The 26,116-nt window shown below is 46.8% G+C and overlaps 1 protein-coding gene across 1 annotated transcript in view; it reads right to left on the bottom strand.

Moving 5' to 3' along the window:
* Nucleotides 1-19,743, bottom strand: part of LMNB2 (lamin B2) — a 37,162-nt gene extending 17,419 nt beyond the window's left edge. The window contains exons 1-2 of the mRNA XM_042023220.1: nucleotides 19,402-19,743; nucleotides 10,793-10,929 (exon numbers count right to left, since the gene is read on the bottom strand). Coding sequence (XP_041879154.1) covers nucleotides 10,793-10,929; nucleotides 19,402-19,638 — 374 coding nt within the window. The 5' untranslated portion in view covers nucleotides 19,639-19,743. The remainder of the gene's footprint in view (nucleotides 1-10,792; nucleotides 10,930-19,401) is intronic.
* Between the last annotated feature and the right edge of the window lie 6,373 nt (nucleotides 19,744-26,116).

Genomic DNA, 26,116 nt, shown 5'->3' with positions numbered 1-26,116 from the left:
AAAACAAAAGTACATTATACTTATATGTGGGTGCACAGCCATCCTGAGCATGTCCTGGTTACAGCCACAGGTATTTTGTTATCACACACCTTTTATCAAGCCCAGCTCACCACTACATGGCTCCTGCAGTAACCTGCAAATGTTGCTGATCATTGACCTGGAACACCCCCAAAACAGTACCATGTGCAGCCAGTACCACGTTCTGTAAATGCACGGCATGGTAAAAAACATGTCATGGACAGACAAGGGAAAAACAAGTGGCAACTCTGGCAGCCAAGAGATGGTAATACACACAAGGTGCAAACAGTACTTTTGCATCTGGCAGCTACACAGCTGCTATCCTTTACTTTGGAGTACAGCTCATGAAGCAAAGTACATGCAATGGCCAAAGAGGCCTGAACATCCCCAGGGTTTTATATCTGATGTGGTCAAGCCTATTCCTCATTATATATTCCCACACAAAGTAGTAAAATAAAACAATCCACTACGGAAATGTGTTCACCTTTCAGGAATAAACCAGTATTTCTTCAGCAGCATTCATTACAGTCAAAGCATGTCCAAGTGCTTTAAATATCATTATTTGAGCTGTTATATCTAACTTGCAGATATCATCAAGGTAATCTTCCTCCTGCCCACCAAGCATTCATCAGTCTTTTCAACTAACATAGTGACTTTCTGCAGCTTTTCTCAGCATGTATCATTATGTTATTAAAAAACTGTTTTGTTATGTGCTGTAATCCTTCCGTGTTGCTGCTTAAGCTCGCTGTTCTAGTCTCACACCACACGAGGTGCAGGGAACAATTTTTTTATTTTTTTCTCTTAAGACATCTCAGACCTAATTTTTCTCCTTTCCTTTCCTCAAATTTCTAATCTATAGATCTGTAGTTTGCACTGTGGTACGTAAGCTGCTTTTAAGGGCCCACAGAAATAACTTTGAAGAGAATTCCTACTACATATAGGCTCTGTATTCAACCTGCAACTCCAAACATGAAAGAAAACCATTACGTTTGCAAAGAGAAGAAAAAAAAGCTGAAAACTACTGCTCTAGATTATACAAACCTTAGTGACCAGCCCAAATGCTGAGGCTTGGTTCCCAAACTCCTCATCACTTGTACAGTCTTCTTGAATTTCTAATTTGCCTGAATTGGCTAGAATTATTTTACAAAAATCCTCCATTATGGGGTATTGGTGTGCTCTACATACAAAATTTCTTTACATGGTTCAGCGTGATGTGCACCTTTTTCTAAGTTAACACCTTTATTTTGTGATGCATGCAGCCTGTGTTTTCTCTCTGCATTTCATAGTGAAGATCTTGGAATTTGTTTTCATTTAACTGTAAACAATTTTTCTTATCGGTCCAATCTGTCACTGTGAATTCTGTTCTGCAACATATGTGCAGTGTCTTCAAACTCAGCAGCTTGCTGGAGGCATATAGACAAAACATGGCTTCTACTTAAAAGACATTTATTTAGCAGCCATCAGAAGGTCACAAGCACTGTATTACACATGTTGCAATGTAAAACAAGCCACTGTGCCCGTGTCACAACCAATCAGACCTGGGAGCCTTCCGCCTGTGCAGGACCCAAAGGGCAAATGCCACTTCACTCTGAGCATGAACAGCAGTATGTGCTCACACAGCCTCCTACTTCCTCCCACCTGCAGAAGCCAGGCAGCAAGCGAGTGCTTCCAGGGATGGGAATGAACAGAAGTGTTTGATGTACAGCTTGACAAAGAGCCATAGAGAATTCTTGACAGTGATAAGTAACTTTGGCCCCCCTCAAGGACACTAACGACATTGCAAGCCACTTTCATTCACATTTTTATTTTCACTTATAATTTCAGCCTGGCTTTCATGCAAAAATGTGACAGAGGTTTTACAAAGGTAAAACTGCTTTTGGGGGTCTCTGAGATGTTAAAAAGTTCCCAAAAGCAGTCAACGCATCTGGTGAGTGTGTCAATGCTTCAAGGAACACCACATTAGGGTAACTCTTGAGAGTTCTTTGTTTCCAGAAAGTGCCAAGTTTGCTCAAGGGAAATGTTTCAGTGACCACAGAATCACAGGATTGTTTGGGTTGGAAGGGTCCTTAAAGCCCATCTCATTCCACCCCCATCATGCTCCAAGCCCTGTCCAACCTGGCCTTGAACACTTCTAGGGATGGGGCAGCCACAACTGCCCTAGGCAACCCGTGCCAGGCCTTTACCACCTTCACAGGGAAGAATTTGTTCCTAACATCGAATCTAAACATACTCTCTTTCAGTCTGAAGCCACACCCTGCTGTCCTGTCCCTACACATGGGGTAGGTAGCAGGCAGAGGAAGTCACAGCATTACATTCACCCCTCTCAGAGCTGGGAACGTGCAGCTCCAGCAGAAGTCTGCTACAACAAGCAGAATGATGACACCTGACAGATACTGACCTTCAGACCTGGCTTGACCTGGGGAAAAGTGATGCCGGTGAAGATACGAACAGACACTTCATGAACACCAGGACAGGAGAATTTCCTTAATCATGCCATCAGAGTTACCTCTGCTATCAATGAATGGAGCTTATTCACTTCACCAGATCTGGTTCAACAGTCTTGTGGGAGGATGGCGTTCTACCCAAGCAGAAGTGTTGTGCACCTCATCCATACCTCCTCCACTTACCCCCTCCCTCCAGCAGTCAAAAGTTTTGTCAAACAGCTGAAGATGAAAACACAAACACTGGAAGCCGTTACACAGCATATAGGACAGAACCATACCTGCTACAGAATAATATGAGAATGGCTATTTTTACAACAATATTTTAATTCTAGATTTAAAAATATGTCCCTACTCCTGATACAAACATCTTTAAAAGTTAAGCTGTTCCTTACATAATATAAATGGTGTTCAAACATCCTAAAGATATTTAACTTTTTATTAAGTGAAACTACCCAACTGCTTTATGAACCTAGTTACAAACTTGGTTCAAAGGAAAAACTTCTACATTCACGAGTTGCATTCAAGGTACAAATAGCACAAATATGTATGTATTGTATATGTTATAAAATACACAGAATCACAGAACGGGTTGGGTTGGAAGGGACCTTAAATCTCATCTTGTTTCACCCCTCCCATGGGCAGTGACACCTTCCGTTAGACCAGGTTAGCTCCAAGCCCCATCCAGCCTGGCTTTGAACACTTCCACACAGATGGGGCAGCCACAGTTTCTCTCAGGGCAACCAGTGGTTGGATGTTATGTTCTTCCCCCAGAGGGTGGTGGGGCACTGAACAGACTCCTCAGGGAATGGTCACGGCCCCAAAGCTGCCAGAACTCCAGGAGAATTTGGACAAGACTCTCAGGCATAGGGTGGAATTTTGGGGTGTCTGTGCATGGCCAGGAGTTGACTTGATGGTCTCTGTGGGTCCATTCCAGCTCCAGATATTCTATGATTTGATGATTCAGTGCCTCACCACCCTCACACAGAAGAATTTCTTTCCAATATCCCATCCAATGCTGCCCTATGTCACCCTTGTCCTACCACTATCCGCCTTGTATAAAGTCCCATTCTGTCTCTTGGAGCCCCTTTAGGCCCTGGAAGGGGCTCAGAGCTCTCCCTGGAGCCTTCTCTTCTCCAGGTAAACACCCCAGCTCTCCCAGCCTGGTTTCAGAGCAGAGGGGTTTCAGCCCTCAGAACATCAGAACACATGGCTGCTGGGGTTTTAGGAGTTTCCCTTCTGTTTTCTTTTTCTGTTAAAGAATTTTCCCCATACATGTTGCCAGGGGGACAAATTACTGGGTGCTGAAGAAAAACAAAAGACCTGTCCACAGGGGGAGGGGTCCATCGGGCTACTCTTTTTCACCTGAGTTTGTGGGCTGTTAGTTCCTGGTGTTTGGATGGAGAGAGAGGCTTGAAGGAACTCGTCAGCACTGAAGACTTCTGCTTTTTCGGCTGCCTGCCTTCCTTCCTTCTACCGGAGAAACCCCGCGATCCCAAGCCCACCTTCCCTGCCCCGCTGGAAGCTGGGCCGTGGCCGCCCTGCCCCTGCCGTTGTTTCGAGCCTTCGCTGCGTTGTAGCCCTGCTCACCCTGCCTGCCCAGACCTCCGGGGGGTTCCCACCGCAGTTTGGATACATCTCGTCTGCCACCCGGGATTTGTGCTCGTCCCTGCCGTTCCAGCCTGCTGTTCCCGAGGGTCCGGCCGGACACCGGGATCGGCTGCCCAGGGTTTGTGAAGCCTTTGTTCCATCCCTTCCCGGGATCCCGGGGCACCCGTGCCGCGTGCTCCCCGAGCTCGCTCCGGAGCGCCCCCTGCAGCCGCGGGGGAACCATCGCACCTGCCCTGCTCACCGGGAGCCGCCAGCGCCCCTGCCGGCTGCGAGCGGAACTGCACCCGAGGGGAAAGGGCCTGACAGCCGAGGAGGCTGGGACTGGGTTTGGGATTGTTTGCTGTTACTGCCAGAGTTATTGCTGTTTGTTTGACTGGTTATACACATAGAGATATATAACAGTAAAGAACTGTTATTCCTGTTCCTCATATCTTTGCCTGAAAGCCCCTTAATTTCAAAATTATAATAATTCGGAGGGAAGGGGGTTGCATTTTCTTTTTCATTTCAAGGGAGACTTTTGTCTTCCTTGGCAGACACCTGTCTTTCAAACCAAGACAGTGGCCTCCTCTGGACTCACTCCAGCAGTCCACATTCTTCTGATGTTGGGTCCCCAGAACAGAACACAGTACACCAAGTGGGCTTGAGGGGGCAAATCACTTCCCTTGACCCACTGGCCACACTTCTTTTGATCCAGCGTAGGATATGATCAGCTTTCAGGGCTGTAAGTGCACACTGTTAGCTCAAATTCAGTTTTTGATCCATCGACTGGTTCTCCTCAGGGCTGCTCTTGATCCATTCCCACCCATCCATTCTGTGTCTGTGATGGGAATGACCCAACACATACGCAGGACCTTACACTTGGCCTTGTTGAACTTCCTAAGGTTCACACAGGCCCACTTCTCCAGCCTGTCCTGATCTCTCTAGGTGGCATCCCTTCCCTCCGGTGCATCAACTGCACCACACACGTTTTGGTTGGCTGTTCTTTCTCATTAGAAGGAAGTGCTTCCTGCCCCTTGCCCCCCTCACCCCTCAGACTCACGTCCAGTTTCCAGTGGGTACTCTGGAAATCTTACGGAGATTATGAGCTGGTGGCTCCTGAGATAATAGGAGCCAATAGGGAAACACACGTGAAACACCTCCAAGAAATTAACGGGCATTCATCTAAGAAGATGACACAGCCGACAGCCCAGCTGTATGTCTACACCAATGAATGCAGGGTGGGCAACAAACAGGAGGAGCTGGAAGCCACTGTGCTGCTGGAAAGCTGCGACCTAGTTGCCACTGAAACTTGCTGGGATGAATCGTATGACTGGACTTCAATTATCAACAGCTACAGGCTGTTGAGAAGGGACAGGTGAGGAAGGAGGGGTGGAGGGGTTGCCCTCTCCAAGAAGTGGATTGAATGTGGAGGGCTGTCTCTGAAGAACAACCATGAGCATTTTGAAAGCCTGTGGGTAAGAATCAGAGACCAAGGCAACAATGGGAACCCTTGTAGTTCTACTCCTGGCTGACTGATCAAGTGGAGCCTTTTTGCTCCAGCCACAGGAGGCATTGCACTTGTAGACTCATCCTGCTATGGGACCTCAACCATCCCAGCATCTGCTGGAAAAGTAGCAGGTGACCAGGAGGCTGTTGGAAAGCACTGAGGATAGCTTGTCAAGCCAGGTAATAAACAGCTCTACCAGATGGGATGAGATACTGGACCTGACGGTCACCAATACAAGTGAGCCAATCGGTGATGTCAGGACAGGAGGCAGCCTGGGCTGCAGTGATCATGCAGTCCAGGAGTTTGAAGTCCTGAGAGACATGGGTCAAATGAAGAGCAATGAAGAATGAATTTTAGGAAAGCAAACTGCCTACTGTTCAAGGAGTTAGTCAATAGCACCCCCTGGGGAACTGCCCTCAGGGACAAGGAAGAAGATCTTCTAGGAAATCTTCTAGAGCACAAGAGCTCGTGATCCTCAGGACTGGAAGGCAAGAGACCAGTATGGATGAGTTGAGACCAGCAGGTCAAACTAAAAAGCAAGAGGATAATGCAGAGGCAGTGTATCCTGGCAAGAGTATGGAGATGCTACCTGGTTGTGTAGGGATAGGGTCAGTAAGGCCAAGGTGCAGCTGAACTTGGCAAGGGACACCAAGAATAACAAGAGCTTCCACAGGTATGTTAGTCAGAAAAGGAAGGTCAAAGCAGGTGTACTTCTTTGATGAACAAGACTGGCAAAGTAATAACAGACGAGAAGAAGGTTGATGTACTTAACAACTATTTTGCCTCACCCTTCAATGGCAACCTCTTGAGTAGATGGACCACAAAACAGGAACTGGGAAGGCAAAATAGCTCACCCTGTAAGAGAAGGTCAGGTTTGTGACCAGCTGAGAAACCTGAATATACCCAAGTCTATGGGACCTGACAAGATGCACCCCAGAGTCCTGAAGAATTGGCTGATGTAGCTGCCAAGCCACTCTCCATGACATTTGAAATGTCATGGCAGTCAGATGAAGGCCCAGGTAACAGAAAAAAGGGAAGCATTGTACCCATTTTTCAAAAGGGTGAGAAGGAGGACTCTAGGAGTTACTGACCTGTCAGCCACACCTCTGTACGTGGGAACATCATGGAGCAGATCCTCCTAGAAGCTCTGCTAAGGCACATGGAGCACAAGGAAGTGATTCAAGACATCCAGTACAGCTTCTCCAAGTTCTGTTTAATCAACCTAGCGGCCTTCCCTTGTCCACTGATGGAGTCACTTCATCATGGAAGGGCTATGAATATTGTCTGTCTGGACTTCTGTAAGGCCTTTGATAAAGTCCCCCCACAACATCCTTCTCTGATAATTGCACAGGTAAAATTAGACAAAGGCATCAATGAAGAAAAGTAGTGGGCATATGCATAAATAAAAAAGAATTCAAAAATTCAGATTCAATTTGCCTTTTGTAAAGGAAGGCAAGGAACATAAGCAGGGGTAGGAACCCTGCACAGAAGGGCTCTGAGAGGGCCTTACTTCACCTCTGCCCAAAAAGGCCACAGCAAATCTGGTTACCACAAAACACTTTTGAGTTCTGTAGGATCCCTGCCACTCACTAGGGCCTTGGGAGACATCTCTGACTCTGATGTAAAATACTGTCTGGAGCTTACCCTTCTTCACACATCAGCAGCTCAGAAGCACTCAAAATACAACCATGTTTAAGAAATTATTCATAAATAAAATAGAGAACAAGACATTGAACACTGTTACTGTACAACAGCATCTTGAATACCGGCTGAAGTTCCAATTCTGCGAGCCTTCCTTCCCAAGAGGATACACTAAAACAGGAAAAATTACAGAGGGGATAAAATGTTGATTGAAAGCACAGAGCAGCTTCAGGAATAGAAGCAGTAAAATGTTTCCACTTGAAAAAAAGAGATCATTAAAGAGAAAAATCCTAGGAGATATGAACGAAAATACAAAAATAAAGGGATAAATGAACCAATGAAACTGGGCAGGCGGATTGAACAACAGGTTTATACAACACATATACCTACAATATGTAGGTAAGCTCAGAATCCCCTTGCTATGTCTAAGAACTCTACAAACAGCTGGTCTCAGGATACTGGTCACACTTTGAAATGTAAACCTATGATGGCTATTATACAGAATCCAGCTGGACATCAGGAAGTCCCTTAGCTGAAAGGAATTGCTGAAGACTGGAAGAGTATTCCAGAGAACTGCTGCTATGCATGTTACACTCTTTTCTTCTCTAGATGAATGGCTTTCAACAGAGATCAATTAACAGGCTAAGTAGACCTTTGGTCTACAAACTACTCTAGAACAAGCCTTGGGATGCTTCTTGTTGACTTACTAAGCAAAATTATATTCAATTATCCCAAACACTAAAAATCCTCCAAAAATGTTACAACATCAGTAACACAGTAAGAGAAAAAAAAAATCTAAACTAAACAAAATATGTGCCCCAGAATCCAAACCCTGGGAGCTGAATCTGCACTCACGTGGAACCCTGAGGTAGTGTCATCTGTCAGTATTTGAACAAGATACAGAAAGACATAAGCAGAAGTGCTTGCTCTGAAGTCCATTACACTGATAGAAAAACCTTGTTCTTTCCTAGACCACAGACACTGCCACAAATCCTTGTGTTCCATCCAAGGCTCTTGGATGCAGCTTGGTCAGCTGCTCCACAAGTTGAAATTGTGCAAGTAGACAGCCCCAAGAAGGAACTAAAAGCAGGGTAAGCCTCAAGCTCCTTCGGACACAAACTAGGCCTGATCTCACCACCTCCAACCACACCCCGTGGCCTCCCTGGAGTATCTTCAGTGCCTTCAAGGCTTTCCATGCTCACAAACCCAGGTTTTGGGAGAAAAAAAGAAAGGTGGAATCTTCTTTTAAAGCAGTAGCTTGACTGTGTTTGGATCCTATGTCTTGAGGGAAGTCTATTATCTCCTGTCCCAGCAACCCAACCTATTCCAAGCAAACAACGGAATGACAGTGTTTGGGATCCCTTCTGGCCAGACTGTGGTGGCATCCTTAAATCTCTCCTCTGTAATGAGCTTGAAAGAGAGACAGAAGTAATAGTAGTGAATATAAAATTATGCAATAACCTACTCTTCCACTACACACAGTTCTCAAAGCAAGTTTGGCCTGAGAGAAGCAACATCTGACCATAAGCATAGACAGGGAAGCTTCAGTAATGAGCTAGATGTCAAGTGAACACAGCAAATCAGACAAAAAATTAAAAGTTGCATTTGCAAAGTCATACTTAAAATGTGGCCACATGACAAGCCAGACACCCTGAGAACACTCCAAGTACAACACAAACATCTCAATGGACTGGAAGGAATTTGGTAGAAGAAACTCTGAAGCTGAAGAAGAATTCAACTCTACTGCTATGAACTGTAAAAACAGAGAGAAACCCAGAAAACCAGGTATTTTTTCCTCATCTATCGCAGAAGACAAACAAAAAGTCAATTTGGTAGAATTGGTCATTGAAGTGACTGGTAAGGGGCAACTCAGTTGTCCAAACAAAGGAATGAGGGAGGTGATCCAAGGGAAAACACCATCACTTTACATGCACAACTTTCTACAACAAAGGTATTTGTAAAATCTCTTACGGCTACCAAAAGTCTAAAGAACAGGAATCAACTGGATTCTCATTACCTACCAAGTGAAGATACTTCTTACAAGGATACCTTAATCAAAACAGAGAAGTATCTTGCAGAACACAAGAGGTGAACCAAATTCCCAGTTACTACTGTTGTTCTCTTCTGGAGTTTGCTTTAAAAGCCAAGCAAGAAGACCACTTGCTATCCTGAGACAAGAGAAACAACCCTAAAGGCCACGTGATGCCAACTGCCATGCAAAATATACTATCCAAAATAAATGCCAAGACTGCTGGCCTGAGGCTTTGAAGGGGAAAAACAGTCCCAACAGGAACATCCCAGTAGGGCTGGGTGGGATTCACCTCACTGCACTTCAGGGGTTTTATGGCTGACCTAGTTACCAGAGGGGTTTTTCATGGTTGACAAAAGCTGAGCTAACCGAGTCCACGAACACCAGTGCACAGGTCGTCTGACCACATGCAGGCCTATGGTATTGGCTGTGCTTCAATAGGCTTTACACCGACTCACACAAATGCAGATGCCTACACTACTGCTATTTCATATTTGAACAGTTGTTTTAGGGCAAAGTTCAAAAATATCTCTGATAGCTGACTTTAAAAGAGGGCCCAGCATAGAAAATGAGCATCCAGTGATATAGCAAAGTTTACAGAGAAAACATGAAGTACTTTATCATAAATCAACTACCTAGTCAGGAAAAAAAAAGACAAGGGAGGGAAACACTTAAGTCCTTTTATAACCACTTAGTTGCAAATGAAGAGAGATGAGAGACTTACAGTAGGCCTGCAGTGGCACCAACAGATTAAAACCTATTTTATGGCCGACAACATTGATAAAAAGGTGATGTACATAATGACCCGCTCAGGAAAAATCTGTAATTCCCAAATCTTATCTATTAAAATAGGTACCAAAACTAAATTAGAAGCAAAAATTGATTTTTTGCCACCACATATATTAATTTTAAAATGAAGTTTCTACTGCTAAACAGTATTTGATTACAAAAATTCCCATGGGTATTGAAATAATGGCTACTACTTGGCTTCAGGAACTGGTTCATTATGCCAGTTCTCTGTGAAGCAAACTGAACAGCAGTTTTTAAAAATTTAATCAGTACGAGATCTTTTCCCAGCACATTTACATTGTAGCATCATGTATTTTCAAGGCAACACTGCTTCCATATTCCCAAACTGCTCATGGCTACCCTTTCCCTTTTCTTCCATTTCTCCCATCAGTCGTACAGTGAACCAGGCTACAAAAATGATGAATTAACCCTCCTTGGATGGATCAATTTTAATCGAGATCATTTTCTCAATCCAGTTTACCAAGCAGCTGCACACACGCGTGTCCACGTAAGGGGAGGTACAACAGGACAAAGCAGGCACAGCCATTTGTTTGAGCCTCAAATCACATGATATTCATCTTACATCTACAAATACACTTGTGTATATTCTGCTGGAATTATGTACTCTGACCAGCTCTACCAACAAGCTGAAGGATTCTCCCTGTGACAAGCCAGTATCTTCTCACTGATCTGCTTCCAAAAGGCATTTTAAGAAGCATCATTTGTATAATTTCCACAGCAAATATATATATAAAAAAAAAGGAATACTCTCCTCACCTTTTATTGAACTCCTCAAGTTCTGCTCTCAGTTTTCCTATTTCAATTTGTAATCTAGCCCTCTCTTTGGCAGTTTCATCCAGAACTCTTCGAGCATCAGCCAGTTCAGACTCATAGAGACTCTTGATTCCGCTCACCTAAGGGGAAAAAAAAAAATGAGAACATCCCAACGACTATCAAAGAACTGAAACATAGGACCAGGTTACCCATAAGTTTCTTTGAAAAATGGTGTACGATATGATTTCTGCCATTTAAGAACAATCTATATTGAACATTTTCAATTAATGAGCAGTCCCAAAGATTTAGTTTTTATTACGATTGCAACAAAACATGCTATGTTTGAAATGTGCAAGCCTTCCCAAGAGATAAACTGAACTAGATCAGTGCACCCTACCATCTCGGCTTCAATTATTTGCCCTTATTTCCAATACTGCTGCTTTGAGAGATTGTTTTAAACACTTGAGGACAATTTGTGGACTATGAGGCCAAGGGCCCATTTTGACTCTGCTGCTTTTGCACTACAAAGCTACGGAGAATCTGAAACCAGATGAACTACAGAAACGTGAACTGTTCAGAAATGAGCTTCCACTCTTGTTCTCTACCTCAGAGGATAAAGAACTACAGACTTCTCCCTGTCCCAAAATAATATATAATCAGTGACACAGACTGTATGAGGCACCTCAAAGTCTTCTATACCTTTATATTTTTTGGAACACAAGATTATTTGAAAGGTGTATCAGCTAAAATGTACAGACCATGTAAAATTGCTGCTTTTGCTTCTGTGAAAGGATACCAGAACAACTTTCAAAGAATCACAGAATATGCTGAGTTAGGCCTGTCAGGAGCATCGAGTCCAACTCTTGGCCCTGCACAGGACACCCCAACAATATCACACCGTGCCTGAGAGTGTTGTCCAAATGCTCCTTGAGCTCTGGCAACCTTGTGAGCACTTCCCTGGGGAGCCTGTCCAGTGCCCAACCACCTCCTGGGAAAAAACCTTCTCCTGATATCCAGCCTAAACCTTCTCTGACTCAGCTTCATGCTGTTTCCTCAAGCTCTGTCACTGGTCACAAGACTGTACAGACTGGTACCTGCCCCTCATGAGGAGGCTGAAGATGGCATTGAGGTGTCCCCCCAGTCTCCCCTTCTCCAGGCTGAACAAACCAAGTGCCCTCAGCAGCTCCTTTAGACCCTTCCCCATCCTTGTGGCCCTTCTTTGGACACTCTCTATTAGCTTAATGTCTTTTTTATATGGTGGTGCCCAAAACTATCCCCTCCCTCGCCAAGTTGGCTTGATGCCCCCCAGGACACGGCTGGCCCTCCTGGCTCCAGGGCACTGCTGACTCGGATCCAACTTGCCATTAACCAGGACCCCCAGGTCCCTTTCTGTAGCTCCTCTTCAGCCTCTTGTTCCCCAGTCCATCCACACAGCCACGGCTGCCCTGTCCCAGGGGCAGTATCTGGCACTTGCCCTTGTTAAACTCCACATGGTTGGTGATTTCCCATCTATCTGATTTGTTGATGTTTCTCTGGAGGGCCTCTCTGCCCTTGCAGGATTTGACAGCTCCTTCCAATTTAGTGTCATTGGCAAACTTTCTTAGTATTCCTTTGAGTCCTGCATTCAAGGGTCATTGATGAAGATGTTGAAGAGAACTGGGCTGAGGTTGGAACCCTATGGAACCCCACTAGTGACCAATGTCAGCCTGACATCACCCCAGTCACTATAACCCTTTGTGCTCAACGCCTGAGCCAGCTGCTCACCCATAATGTGACATGGCTATCCAGCTGTATACTGGACATTTAGTCAGGTGGATCCTGTCTCTCTGAAGCAGTTGTGAATCCTGAAAGACAGTTCCATGGTCACAGAATTACAGAACAACAGGGTTGGGTTGGAAGAGACCTTAAAGCCCATCTCATTCCACCCCCTGCCATGTGCAGGGACACCTTCCACTATCCCAGGTTGTTCCAAGCCCCAATCTGACTTGAACATTTCCAGGAATGGGGCAGCAACAGCTTCTCTGGGCAACCTGTGCCAGGGCCTCACCACCCTCACAGGGAAGAATTTGTTCCTAATACCCCACATAACCCTGCCCTCTGGCAGTGGAAGCCATTCCCACTTGTCTTGTTATTCGAGACCCTTGTCCAAAGTCCCTCTCCAGACCTCTTGGAGCTCCTTCAGGTACTGGAAGGGGCTCTAAAGTCTCCCCAGAGCCTTCTCTTCTCCAGACTGAAGAATCCCAACTCTCTCTGCCCATCTCCATAGCAGAGACGTTCCAGGTTTTGAAGCATCTCTGCAATGTCCCCTGGACTCCCTCCAGCAGCTCCACGACCTTCTGATGGTGTTCTCCAGGGCTGGGGCAGCTCTGTAGGTGGGGTCTCACCTGAACAGGTCAGAGGTGCAGAATCGCTCCCTCCCCTGCTGCCCACACTGGGGGCTCAGCCCAGCACAGGGGGGGTTTCTGGGGACCAGTGCTTATGGCTGGGGCAGGTTGAGCTTCTCACCCACCACCACCCCTAAGTCCTTCACTCCAAAGCTACTCTCAATCCATTCTCCACCCAGCCTCTATTTGTGCTTGGGGTTTGTTGTAGAATCCAACAGCAGTTGTGCAATCCAGAGTTGCTCCGCAGGATCTGCTCAGCTATCCTCAAACCCTTCACTCTCCCCACACCACCTGGGCCCTGATGCCACTGACAATCACTGCCTTGGTTTGAAAGACAGGTGCCTGCCAAGGCAGGCAGGAACTTCCCTTGGAATACAAAATGTGACCTCCTTCCTTCCAAATTATTGTAACTTTGAAATTAAGGGGCTTTCAGGCAAAGATATGGGAAAAGGAGTAGGAGTTCTTTACTAGTGTATCTAGATATGTGCAAGGAGATGAACAAACAGCAGCGGCAGCACCAACGAGCAGCAGCAGAGCCCAGGCCCGGCCGCTCCCGGCTGCCGGCACCTTCCCCTCGGCGCAGCTCCGCTCGCGGCCGCCAGGGGCGCTGGTGGCTCCCGGCCGGGCAGGGCGGGGGCGCTGATTGCCCCGCGCCTGCAGGGGGCGCTGTGGCGCGAGCGCGGCCGCCTCTCCACACGGCAATGGCGGCTGAGGCGGCGGCAGAGGGAGAGAAGGGGCTTTCCTTGACACACTCGCTGGGGTGGCCGGGCTCAGCGGCACTCGGGAAGCTGAATGGACTGCAGCAGGAACCTCGCAGCAGCAGGCTGGAACGGCAGAGGTGGGCACACGCGGGTGGCAAACAAAGTGTAGCAAAAAATCTGGAGCAGTGGGAAAGAACTGCAGTGGTCAGGCAGACCCAGGGTGTCGCGTTAAATCATAGCAAAAAGCAGGAAGCACCAGCAGAAAGCAGCGGGGCTGGGTAGAAGCAGCCAGGAGATGCTCCCTTGGAGGGGCTCAGGGCCCTGGGTTTTCCCCTGAGGCACCCACGTAGATGGTGAGGGTCCTTCCCAGGGAAGTGAGGCATTGATAAGGTCCCAGTGCAAAGGCTGCTCTTACGAGCAAAGGCTCACCCACAGTAAGGAGAAAGCAGTGCAAGACAGAGCTCTGCAGTGGCAGTGAATTCTCCCCGCAGTAGCAGCAGCCCAACCATCTCCCCTCCGACCCCAAGAGTGAGCAAGGAGCTGAGCCCAGCCCCTGACCCCCAGCCAAAACCTCGCGGTATCTCTGCATTTCCCAAGAGAAAGCCCCCCAGCTTAGAGACTCCAGCCAGCTGCACCCCTTCCGCCCATCCTGGCCACATCTTTTGTCTCTCAGGTATCTATCACTCTGGTCTCTTAGGAAACAAATGGGAGAAAAATTCCCTGAAAGAAAGAAAGAAAAAAAAAAAAAAAAAAGGACAAGTCCTAACCTCCAACAATCAGCCAGAGCCATGTAGTTATGTTTGATACTCTTCAGGTCCCTCTTGTCACTAGCACTGGTCCCTTTGTGGAAAAGCAGAAGGGATAAAATCCATATGGCCATGTGAGCCTCAGCAGCCTCTCTACAATGTCCAGAACACAAGCCCTGGCAAGCAGCAACAAACCTTCCCAGATGACAGGTTCAGCCAGCAAATGGGTCCCTCCACTGTGAAAATGTAAACCCCATCTGAAGATGATGGAAAAAATAGAACTAAAACCTGAAAATGGAGTTCAGCAGAAAACAGAAGGACATGCTGCAGCCCAATCCACTTCATGTCCATGTGCACCCAAACATAACTCTTCCTGCAGAGACCAACCTCGACACCCGTATTGTGTAACAAATGTTGCTTTCACTTTTCCCCCCCCCCCCTCTTTTGCTAGCAAAAGAGCCTGGAAGGTTTTAATTGGCCAACACAGGGAACAAGGAAATAGAAAAGAGAAAACAGAGATGTTTCCATAGCCGACTCTGAAAGACACAACTGCTGGATGCTCTCACGTACCTGTGCCGGGAGCATTCAAAGCTCACTAGGCAGTGGGTCAATGGCAGGCACACCGACACAGACCCTCCCAAAGCAACCGCTTGAGAAAAGCTGCAAGATGTCACTCAGTGAAGACTTGAAACATGTCAAGAAGGCACTGAACCAACGTGCTAGGCAAGAAACATGCTCCAGCCAATCACAAGTGACTCCAGACAAATTTGGTGATGAAACATTAATCTCATTAGCACACATTAATGTGTAAACCAGAAGTGTATTCCCACCAGGTGTGGCTCAGTATGGTCTTATTTAGCCAGTTAAAGATTGACAAAGGACTGCCAGTCAGCTATGGCTCAGACTCTCCAAGAATATCAGTCAAGCTCTCAAGAACAATGAAGATGTGTATGTCACCTCCCAGATGATGTCTACAGTGCCAGAAAACCATTTAACCCAGTATTTTAGAGGCTGCAACTTGAGTGACCCAACATCCAGAGCAGCATCTGAGCATGTATTTTGCAGGTGGCAACTAGGCAACATCAGACCCTAATATCCTGGTCATGACAGTAGCTCTGGTCACCACACATGGTGCACACAAAAGGGCACGGTAGCGCCAACACTGGCAGGTAAGAGGAAACCAGGTGAGATTGCAGCCATCTGCACTCACACCCACAGAGCTGGGAAGACACAGGCAAAGAGGGAACCCCCATAGATACTGCTTTTGTCACAAGGGCAATTGCTGCCAGCAGCTGACATTCCCAGGGATCTTATCTTATTTATCTCTCTAATTCTCCTTTCTGAGGGTGAGCACAGTGGGGTGTCCTCAGAACAGTGCAGTAATCCCTCCCATCCCCATCAAAACATCTGTTCTGGAAGGCTGCAACCATAAGCACTGCAGGAGAGGGCAGGGAGTTAGTAAAAGGGAATTGAGGAGAGCTCTAGGACTCTCCTCTTAGCTCTCCCAGTATCTCCCCTCCCAGCCTCACAAATCAGGTTATTGCAACAGTGACCCCAACAGTGAGAACAGCATCAATCATGTACTAGGGATGTAGAAAAACAAGGGGATGAACTCAATTTCTCTTCTGTCACAGGCCAACCTACACAAGGGCAGTGATGGAGCAGAACAAACAGAGAAGGAATGAGGAGTTAGAGGTTCCCCCAGCTACATCTGCAAACTTTTTTGCATTTGTCTGAGGGCTTACTGCATACACTTTTTATTTGTCTAGGCACCTATTGCATACAAGTAAAGGTAAAGCAGCATTGGACAGGGTAGGAAAAAGGCTATAATTGATAAAGAACTAAAGATGAATCAACTGCAAAGCTCCTTTTCTCTGCTATTAAGAGATGGCAGCCCTGTGTTCATCAAAAAGAACAATAGGAATGATATTGTTGAAAGGCCATGCTGAGACTGCCACACAGAACAGCAAACGGCTGCTTTCTGCAATCTTGTTCAAATTGGTGATTGAAACAAGGAAAAAGAACATCCTGATCAGCTAATGATTAAAGAATCTTTGGCAGAACAGTGACTACAGTCCTTGCCTGAGCAGCATCAGTAGAACTTCTCTCATCTAGAAGACACTACCCTAAACCAGAGCTTTGAGCACAGATCAAAACTGTTCCCATGCATGCAGGGTGGGGGCAGGGGGTGTCAGGAACAGTCACCCGTTACTCAGGACACGTCATGTCAGTCAATAACGACCTCACCCAGCTCAAGTATGGTCCCTGTGGGATACTGGAGTGACAAGCAAAGGACAAACATCTCTCTCATGGTACCATGGTTCTGTCTACTGCTAGCTATAGCTATCCTCGGCCTTGAGAAATTCACTTTCGATCATGGACCCCATCATCTGCTCTCTAGGCAAAAGTCTCAGGTAGTAACCAAGAGCCCATTGGTGTGCAGCCCCTCCTGCCTGCCTCCCACAACGTGCATGATACCACCTACCACAGTGGCAGATGATGTTTTCTGCCATTACCAAAGATAAGCCAAAAAATATAGAATATTCAGTCAGCTTTTATAAATAATAAATAAGATCAGACTCAAATTTACACACAGCTGAGGACAAGCAGTGAGAATTTTCATCTTGAACACTGTGGAAAAAGAAAATGGTCTCCTATAAGCATTTAGAGCTTCGACGCTTGTGTATGTAAAGATATAATAACACAGAGAGAACTGTATGCGAATTTCACTGCACTATGTTCAGCTGTGCTTCTACACAGAAGTTAGAGCTGCTTTGGGGTTTGTTGGGAGGGAGTTGCAGGATTTGGAGGGTTTATTTTTAATTAGTATCTTATTTCACACTAAGCCTAATCATTTTATGAATGCAAATTCCAATGGTTAATAAGAAAACTGAATTGTCAGCAGAAAATCCGTTTACTAGGTTGGTCCCAAAAGTGAAAGGACAGTATTCTCCCATTCCAGTAAAACCAAAATCTGGCAGCTATGTGAAGTTTTACTGCTTCCACAGTCTTAAACCAATGTCCACTATCCAGCACTAAAACAATAAAACTACAAAGTTTCATTTTGTGGATATATGTAAAGAATAAATAAACCTTCCTAAAGGGATGGGGAAAGTATTTAACAAAGGTGGTCCAGTGACAAGCCAAACAGTCAGTGTCAAAGAAGAGCTTGATGAAACTGATGAAGTTTGTCAGAATGTGTCTAAGGATTAAGACCTTTTTGAAGTCTGGATGAAAATACCTGAGAAGGAAAGCTCAAGGGCAAAGAAACCAAAAGGTTCCTATCAAAATTCTCAAGTTTATTTTCCAGTTACTGCATCAGATACTTTTCGGAGCTGCTAACACGCAGAACTGCTGTTAGGAGCTGGTTTATGCTCACGTTAAAAGTCTAATGAGATTATATCTACGTTGTCTGCTTGCCCTCTTACTCTTGCTACATGTGTACTGTCAACAGAATTACATTCTGCCTCTTGCATTTCAAAGGGATACTCCTTCTAGCCTCCAGCGATATACAGCTTAGAAGTTCCCTAAATTAGATGTGGTTATTTTGCTTATAGCATGATTTCACACGGCAAGTGATGTTTCACGCTTAGAAATATCTAGTGATTTGAAAGCATGGAAGTTACAATCATTAAGTGACACAAAAGGACTTTAAAAGTACTTCGGTTTTGGGCATACATGCACTGATGGCAGGTACTCCAACCACTCCCCAGATAAGACATTATCATATCTGCTCTGCTTAAACTAAATTAAATCAAACCTTCCTCCCACCACCCCAAGCATCATCAAATCAGCATCTTAAGGGGTAAAAAAGGAAAAACAAAAAAAAAAATTAAAAGCTACACAGTGGCACAGCAATCCACCACATCCCAGAAGTTACAGTCCAGGATGTTTATTGATAGGCTTTCCACAGCAGTTTGACATCATCTCAGCGCTGGGACACCGCACCTTGCTGAGGGGGTTTGGTCTTGCACAGGACGGGACTATCCCCAGTGTGTCACCGACTACATCCTTCCGCCATAAGGGAAGGAGAGTCCTGGGGGCAGCAGACACCACAGAATAGGGAAAAACAAGGCTTAGGAAAAAGAATCATCCAGTTTTGCTTCCAAGATTCCAGGAAACAAATCAGAGTCGCTTACAAGGATTTGATTCCGAGTATTTATGGGGTCTGTAAAAGATTTCCTACGGCGAGAGGCAAAGGCAGTCTAAATCCTTTCACATCTTCCATCCCATCGCATCAGCCGTCAAGAGAGAAGCCGTAGGGGACACCCAACACCCCGGTAGCACGGTACGCGTGTGCTGTGGGCGCGGGGCATCGGAGGGCTCGGACCGCCCACGGTCCCGGCCGAGCCCCGCCCGCGGCCAAGGGACCCGCGGCGGCTCCACGCTGCAGCCCGGCCGGCCCGGGAGCCGGCAACACCGCCCGCAGCGCAGCGTCCGCCCCGCTCCCCTCCCGCCACGGGCTCCTGCCGGTGCCGAATCCCGGCCTGAGCCGCCTTGAATGTGTCGCCAGTGGCCTCTCAGCCCGACACCGCGGCCAGAGAGCCCCGGCAGCCTCGAGGGGCCGCGCGGGTAGGCGCTGGGTCTGCACAGCCCCCGCTCCCCGCCCGGCGGGACGCGCATGGCGCGGCAGCCACACGGAGCCGCCACAACGCGCCCCGAACGCGCAGGGAACGGGCGGGAACTGGCCGGGCGAGCCCCAGGCCGCGGACCCGCCCCGGGACGGAGGCGGGGGGGGCGCCCCACGGGCCGTCGCTGCTCGTCCCCTACTCCGGCCGTACCTCCCGGGTGGTGACCTCCTCCTTCTCCGAGATCTTCAGCAGCAGCCGGTCGTTCTCCAGCTCCAGCGCCCGCACACGGTCAATGTAAACGGCCAGGCGGTCATTGAGCTGTCGCAGCTCCTCCTTCTCCTGCAGCCGGGAGATGCGGGTCGGCGACAGCGGGGTCCCGCCGGGGGTGCCTCGGCTCGGAGTGCCTGACATGGCGCTGGGCTGGCGGGCGGGCGGGCAGCGACTCATTCAATCCCGCCGCACCGGGGGGAGGGAGCGCTAAGATGGCGGGCGGGCAGCCCCTCCCGCCGCGGCGCCGCCTGGGACATGCAGTCCCGGCGCCAAGATGGCCGCGGGTGGAGTGCTGCCCGCCATTTCGCGTCCTCTCAGGGAGCGCGGGGGCGGCTCGGGCCGCGCGGCAAGGACGGAATCGGGCGCGGGCCCGGTTCTGAGGCGAAGAGGTTTTGGTGGCAACAGCGGAAGGGACCGGAGCGACCGACAGGACTGACCCTCATCCGCTCCCAGCGGAGCAGCAGCCCGGGTCCACGTACGGGGCTCAGGCCTGTGGGGTGATCGGTTCCCTGACAGGATGTATTTGTGTGTTCTCACTGTAGTTCCCTAAAACATCGTCCACAGCCGCTTGTGGGCTGTGTGATTTTGCTGTGCTTTGCTGTCGGCTCTGCACAGGCCAGGGTCCAGGTCTGTGCTGAAATGGAGAAAACATGGATTGGACGCTCCCAAGGTTGATGTTTTTAGGAGTGCCTAAAGAGTGATGTTTTTTGGCTATGTAGTCAAACTTTGTACAAACTAAAATCCACTGAGAAGTTTTCTCTTCCTAAATATTTGGAGTACTGTTTTTCCCAAAGACCCCAAATTTTGTCAGTTCTTGCACATTAACTAGTATAAGCTGGATTACCATTCCCAAAGCTGTTCCTGGCCTTGTGCCTTTCAGCTACAAGGGAGGGCTGAGAAAAAGGCGAAGTCGGTAAAACAGACAAAAGTCTGTCATCTGTATGAAGAGCAAAGAGAAACAGTAGCAAGAGCATTATGCAAAGGTGGGGGTACGGGTCTGGATAGAGAAAGGGGAAGACAGCAAGAAAATACAGCATACGATGTGAAAATTTATGGACCCACGGTGAAAAAGTAGGTGTTTGGCCTCAAAATAGAACTAAAACAATCTTCATGTGAAATCCTAGTATCAAGTACACCTCAAACTGGAAAACCTTGGAATAAACCCAGGAATTCTGGATGGTCAATATCCATGTGGGCAAATAGCTGTAAGTCTCTCAATCACTGCATAAATCACAGGTTTTCACCTGAATGCATTTGTCTCAAAATGTGCATCTGATAGGAAAGGATTTGTCCTGGCTGCTGTGAGACAGCAGAGTGCCTGTCTCACCTGCTCGGGCATCACCTCTCCTGGGACAGCACTGAGCGCCCCTTCACCTCCATCTCCTCCCGAGAGCCGAGGGCGGGAATTTCCACACCCGGCTGCGGAGCTGTTGGTATCAGTGGGTTTCCCCAGGGCTGTTTATGAGTGACAGCTAAAACGGAAGCAAGATCACTCCCCGTGCGCTTTCTGAAAGGCACAACCTCCCTGCATGAGGGTCACTGCCGGCAGGGCGCTGCCAGTGAGATCTGATTATATGATGTGCGACTTGGCGTAAATCTCAGCTTTCTGACTGCATCTGGAAAAGGAAGCAGAGAGGCGACTACAAATCCCAGGGTGCTGTGGTCGCTGCTCGCAGGGAGGTCGGATCCTGCCCCATCCGCCTCCTGCTCTTTGTTCCAGCCACACTTGGGAGTTGCAGTACAGTGCAATGCGTGTTTTGAATTTTGGCGCCTGTCTGCAAACTGCAACCCAACTGCTGCTGGACCGGCTCCAGCCCCAGCCCCAGCCCCTTGTCCTGCCCCACGCAGTCCGTGTCGTCTCTAACGGCACTGCCTTCCCCGGAGCAAACAACAAAAAAATAACCCTGAGCATCAAGCCGTGCGCTTAGAGTGGACTTTTTCTCTCTTTAACATTCAGTTTCCAACACTAGCAAGTTCGTGGAAGACCAGCTATAAACTCTGGTTGCGTTAGACAGGAAAAAATATTTTAAGAATGCTGAAAGCCTCTGTCTAAACATTTTTGGGTTAGCTCGTTTTTACTCTTCTGATTTGATGAGATAATCTGTGCATCTGTCATATTTTTGAAATTATTTTAAGCTTTTTGCCTAATTGTGATTGGTAGTGTAAACCGGATGTAAATCCCCTTTGTTCATGAAGTTTAGCCCTCAGATTTTTTAGATAATGGCTTAGAAACTTTGAATGTTTCAAGAGTTTTTGTGTTTTGGGGTTTGGTTTGGGGGGGGTTTTTTTTGCCTTCTAGTGTTACTGGGTATTTTCATAGTGCTGCTATCAATTGTATTGCAGTAAACTATTTTTTTTTCCAAAATATACTTCCTGAAATATGCATCAATAATAATGCCTGATAATTTCTACATTTTTTAGAAAGTCCTTTTCTTTAGCAGTAACCCGGACACTTGCACACTTTCATCCCTGACACCAACCTCCCCTTGTTTAACAGAATATGTATGTTCACTTTTCCAAAGAGAATGGTTTGGCAGTGAGATGGGGAGAGGAAGCATCAAGGAAGAAAGGGAAGTGCAAGCTGAGTGCCCACTCACCAGCTGTGTTTTCCAGGGAGTGCAACACGTGTTTCAGTTGTGGTATTGGCATCTGTTCAAATACTGGTCCTCTTGGATCCCTACTATGAGAGGGATTTAGTATCGAACCAGGGTCAATATGGTTATTAATCTCTTGATATTTAGCAATTGGTTTTTCATTAGAGACCTTGACAGGTCTTTGCTACCCAAAACAATTTTACAATAAACTCCTTCTGTACAATAAACTTCTGAGCAAGTAGAATGGATTTGTTATCCCAAGACAAAATAATTTAGTGTTTGACAAAGGGACAATATAGGGATGTGTCAGTCTTACCTGGCTGGGAAAACAGAGGATCATGGCAATTCCTGGGGCTGCATTCCTGGGCATTCAGATTGGGAACCTGTTCAGAGTACACTGAGGCTCCTGTCTTGCCCACTCTCCCAGAATTTCCACTTTGTGGAAAGTGGAGCAGAGGAGGAAGCTGCTGCAGGTACAAAGTCAGGAACTTGGAAGAGCCTTGGGCTCAGTATTGAAGCTCTAGCTCAAAGACACTTGCAATATATCTGACTGTGCGTAGGATAAGAATAAATTTTTGGGATGTCAGACACAGACAGTAGGGACAGGCTCTGTTTAGCTCTGGAGTGCTTCTACCACCAGGTAAATGAAGGAATTGCTTCCAGTACATAATAAAGACAAAGGAAAACATTGTGTATCCTTTGATACAGAGCACCTTGTCATTCGTTGACCAGTTTCCTGTACATTTGTGTCTAACAAGTTTTCTGAGGCTATCTGGGATTTCATAATGACTCTGACATTTTCATAAATCTGGAGATACAGGATTTCCACTGCTATTTCTTAACTGCTTTGGTTTCTCAGCAGCTGCTGCCATGCTCTCCTCTTTCTCATTTTACACTCTTTTATTTGTATGTCTTTAATAGAATTATTTCTATATTTACTGTAGTCACCTAACTCCACCTCTGCATCATGTTCTTCACCTTGCTTGAACAGCCAGACAATGTTTCATTGATTGTCTCAGATATTGTCATTAATTTCAGGAAGGAGCAAGGACTGAATATATATCACATAACATTTTCCTACCAGTCCAAAATCAATTTGGCCTCAACATTAGTGCTCAAAAAATTGCTAGCAATGACTCCAAGTCTGGAAGAAGCATTCATACCTCACCATGGAGTTCTCCTCCTGAATTTTATCTTTCATTGAATAAAATTGCTTCCAGCAGTGTCAGGACAGAAAGCAGTAAAGCAAGTAGAGAAAATGAATGGTATGCCATGAGTCATGGATGAAACCTTCCTCATCCACTATGAGAAAGTTTGCTGAGATGTAAAAAAGAGCAAAGAGGAACGTGGCACACAATTGTGGGGTTAAAGCAAACAGACAGCAGACTGTAGGACAAGGTTTTTTTTCGAGACAAGACATCACACTGTAATGTGTAGAGGGTGTATTTGTTTCTGAATCTAGCATCTAATGTTTGACAGGAGTTTTGAACAATAATAATCTTTTGCTACAGCATTTACCTCCTTACTGAGGCAGAATTCAAGCTGTTATCACACTGAGGGAAGTGTTAACAAGTCTGGACAGAGAGAATTCTGGTCTGTGCTTGGAATTGTTCACTCTTTTGTGGCAGGAAGGCGAGTAACTTCTAAGCGTGGCCCTTTAGACTCTTGTACTGGAACGAGACCCTGGTCTCATGTGATCAGAAAGAAATGAGAATTTAATTCAGAAAACACTTCTTATTTTCCCCCATCTCAACAGAAAAGGGGTAGAAGAAGATGCTGAGGGGGTCAGTGCTCAGGGCTGCCCAACTTCCCACAATTCCACTCTGTCATTTTTCTACAGAGTGATTTGCTTATAATAGCCCATGCTAAAAAGATCCCCGTCTATAACACAGGAGCCAAAGAGAGGGTTCCTGCAGTACAGCTCATTCACAGTCTTCCCCAGGCACAGGAGGAGGTGTATGGTGGGATACATCAGCCTTCAGGGTAGCATCACCTACTGTGTCTCATGCCCACTGCCTCCGGAGGACTCAGGAATTCTTCCAAACTAATAGGAAAACAGATTTCTTGGTAGTTGAATACCGTGAAAGCACCACTGAAAACAGATGAGCTGGCCAGGTAGGAAAAATACCACTGCTTCCTTCTAGTCAGACTGTGGCAGCCTTTGGAGCCAGAACTGTAGGCGTGCCTGTGCAGACCAGATGCTGTTTAAAGAGATAAATAGCAACATTACACTAAGATCAAGGAAGGGATTATTCGCATCACTTTTAATGAAATATTGGGCCAATAATCTCTAACACTGTGAGTTTTCCCTTTCACATACAGAGCTGGATTTTATTCTAGTTACACTTTCGGGGATCCAAAGACAAAAGTGTCCTCTGCAGCCTGCCAAGGTAGCCCCAATTCTCAGCACCCCGTGGAGTTCAGGTTCCCTCATTTCACATGCAAGCCCTTCATCATTTAGCCATTTAGCAGTTTGGAGAGCACAGTGAAGGAGGGTGGGGACTGACTCTGAATGCAGTTCCTCTGAGTTCACAAAGCTGGCGTTATCAGCCAGGAGCAATCCCAGCTCTGCTCCAAGAATCACTTAAATCATTGCTACACCGGTGGAGCTGTGGGAGGGGAGCACACAGTGCTCACACCCCTGCACTATTATTATATAAAGCCTGGAACTGATCTCCATGCTAATGAAAACAAACCCAGGGGTTTTTTCAAAACAACCATTTGGCGCTTAGTTTTCAAATCCACAGTCCAACTGCAGCTGGCTGGGTGCCCATCACCATGGAGTTATTTACATATTTTCCTCCAGCAGCTGCAGTAACCTGTTCTGTTCCTCGTGTCTGGCCAGGCTGGCTCAGCCTTTGTCATGGTCTCACTGGAGGGAAATATTTCAGTCTTGTGCTATTTCACAAACCAGCTCCCAGTGTGTTGGGAGTTCAGTTCTTAGTGTAGAAAGGTCAAAGCAGAAACCTTTGGCTTCCCTTTGAAAGAGAATTATCTACTTATCCCATCATACACTGTAACATGCTACATGCATTTGGGAGTGCTGATTCCTTAAGCCAGAGCTTCTGTCAAAGGTAAAGTTTACAGAGTAAACATATGTGAGAAGGAAGAAGACAGGCGTAGAGAGATAATGAGGTATGTGCATGGGATCAGTCTCTCTTGGACATGTTACATAATTAATCAAGGAGATGAAAGGAATGCTTTCTGCAACTCCAAAGTGTGCTCCACCCAAGATCTCAAAGTATTTTACAAAGGATAATTCATTAGGCTTTATAATAATCTTGCAACAAAACTAAGATGACCATGAAGCTTATTCAGTTAATGTCTGTATGTCTTGAATTTCATGGAGTAGCTCTTTGAACTTGGCTTTCAGCTCACAGAATAATAGAATCACAGATTGGTTTGGGTTTGGGTTGGAAGGGACCTTAAAGCTCATCTTGTTCTAACTGCCTGCTGTGGGCAGGGACACCTTCTACCTTCCACAGGTTGCTCCAAGCCCCATCCAGCCTGGCCTTGGACACTTCCAGGGATGGGGCAGCCACAGCTTCTCTGGGCACCCTGTGCCAGGGCCTCCCCACCCTCACAGGGAACAATTCCTTCCCAATATCCCATCTATCCCTGCCCTCTGGCAGTGGGAAGCCATTCCCCCTTCTCCACGCCCTTGTCCAAAGTCCCTCTCCAGCTCTCGTGGAGCCCCTTTAGGGGCTGTCAATACATCTGTCTCATTGGAAAACATTTTTTCAGTCCACAGCTGGAGACAACAGTGAAGTGCTGGAGCACTGCCTCTGTTAACACTTGCATTGGAGCTGCATGTCCTTGAAGAACAGCCCCAGCTAAGCATGAACCTACAACAGGAAGCCATTTCCTGTCTTGAGTTTGGTACAGTCAGGAGAGATCCTGCCCTACCCCACTCTCCTGCAGCCTGTGCTCTATTCTGAATTTTGAAGGCCAGAAGTATCACATCACTTCTTTCTTTACCACCATCACACTGAGGATGCATGTGAGTGGGCAGGTTGTCTCGGTTTTGAAAGACAGGTGTCTGCTAAGGAAGGCAGAGGCCC

Source organism: Corvus kubaryi, unplaced genomic scaffold (assembly GCF_017639235.1).
Source record: "Corvus kubaryi isolate FWS band 111438036 unplaced genomic scaffold, C.kubaryi_AGA036_p1.0 37241, whole genome shotgun sequence".
Classification (NCBI taxonomy): Eukaryota; Metazoa; Chordata; class Aves; order Passeriformes; family Corvidae; genus Corvus; species Corvus kubaryi.
The sequence above is the reverse complement of the archived record's forward strand: the minus strand, read 5'-3'. Positions and strand labels throughout refer to the sequence as shown.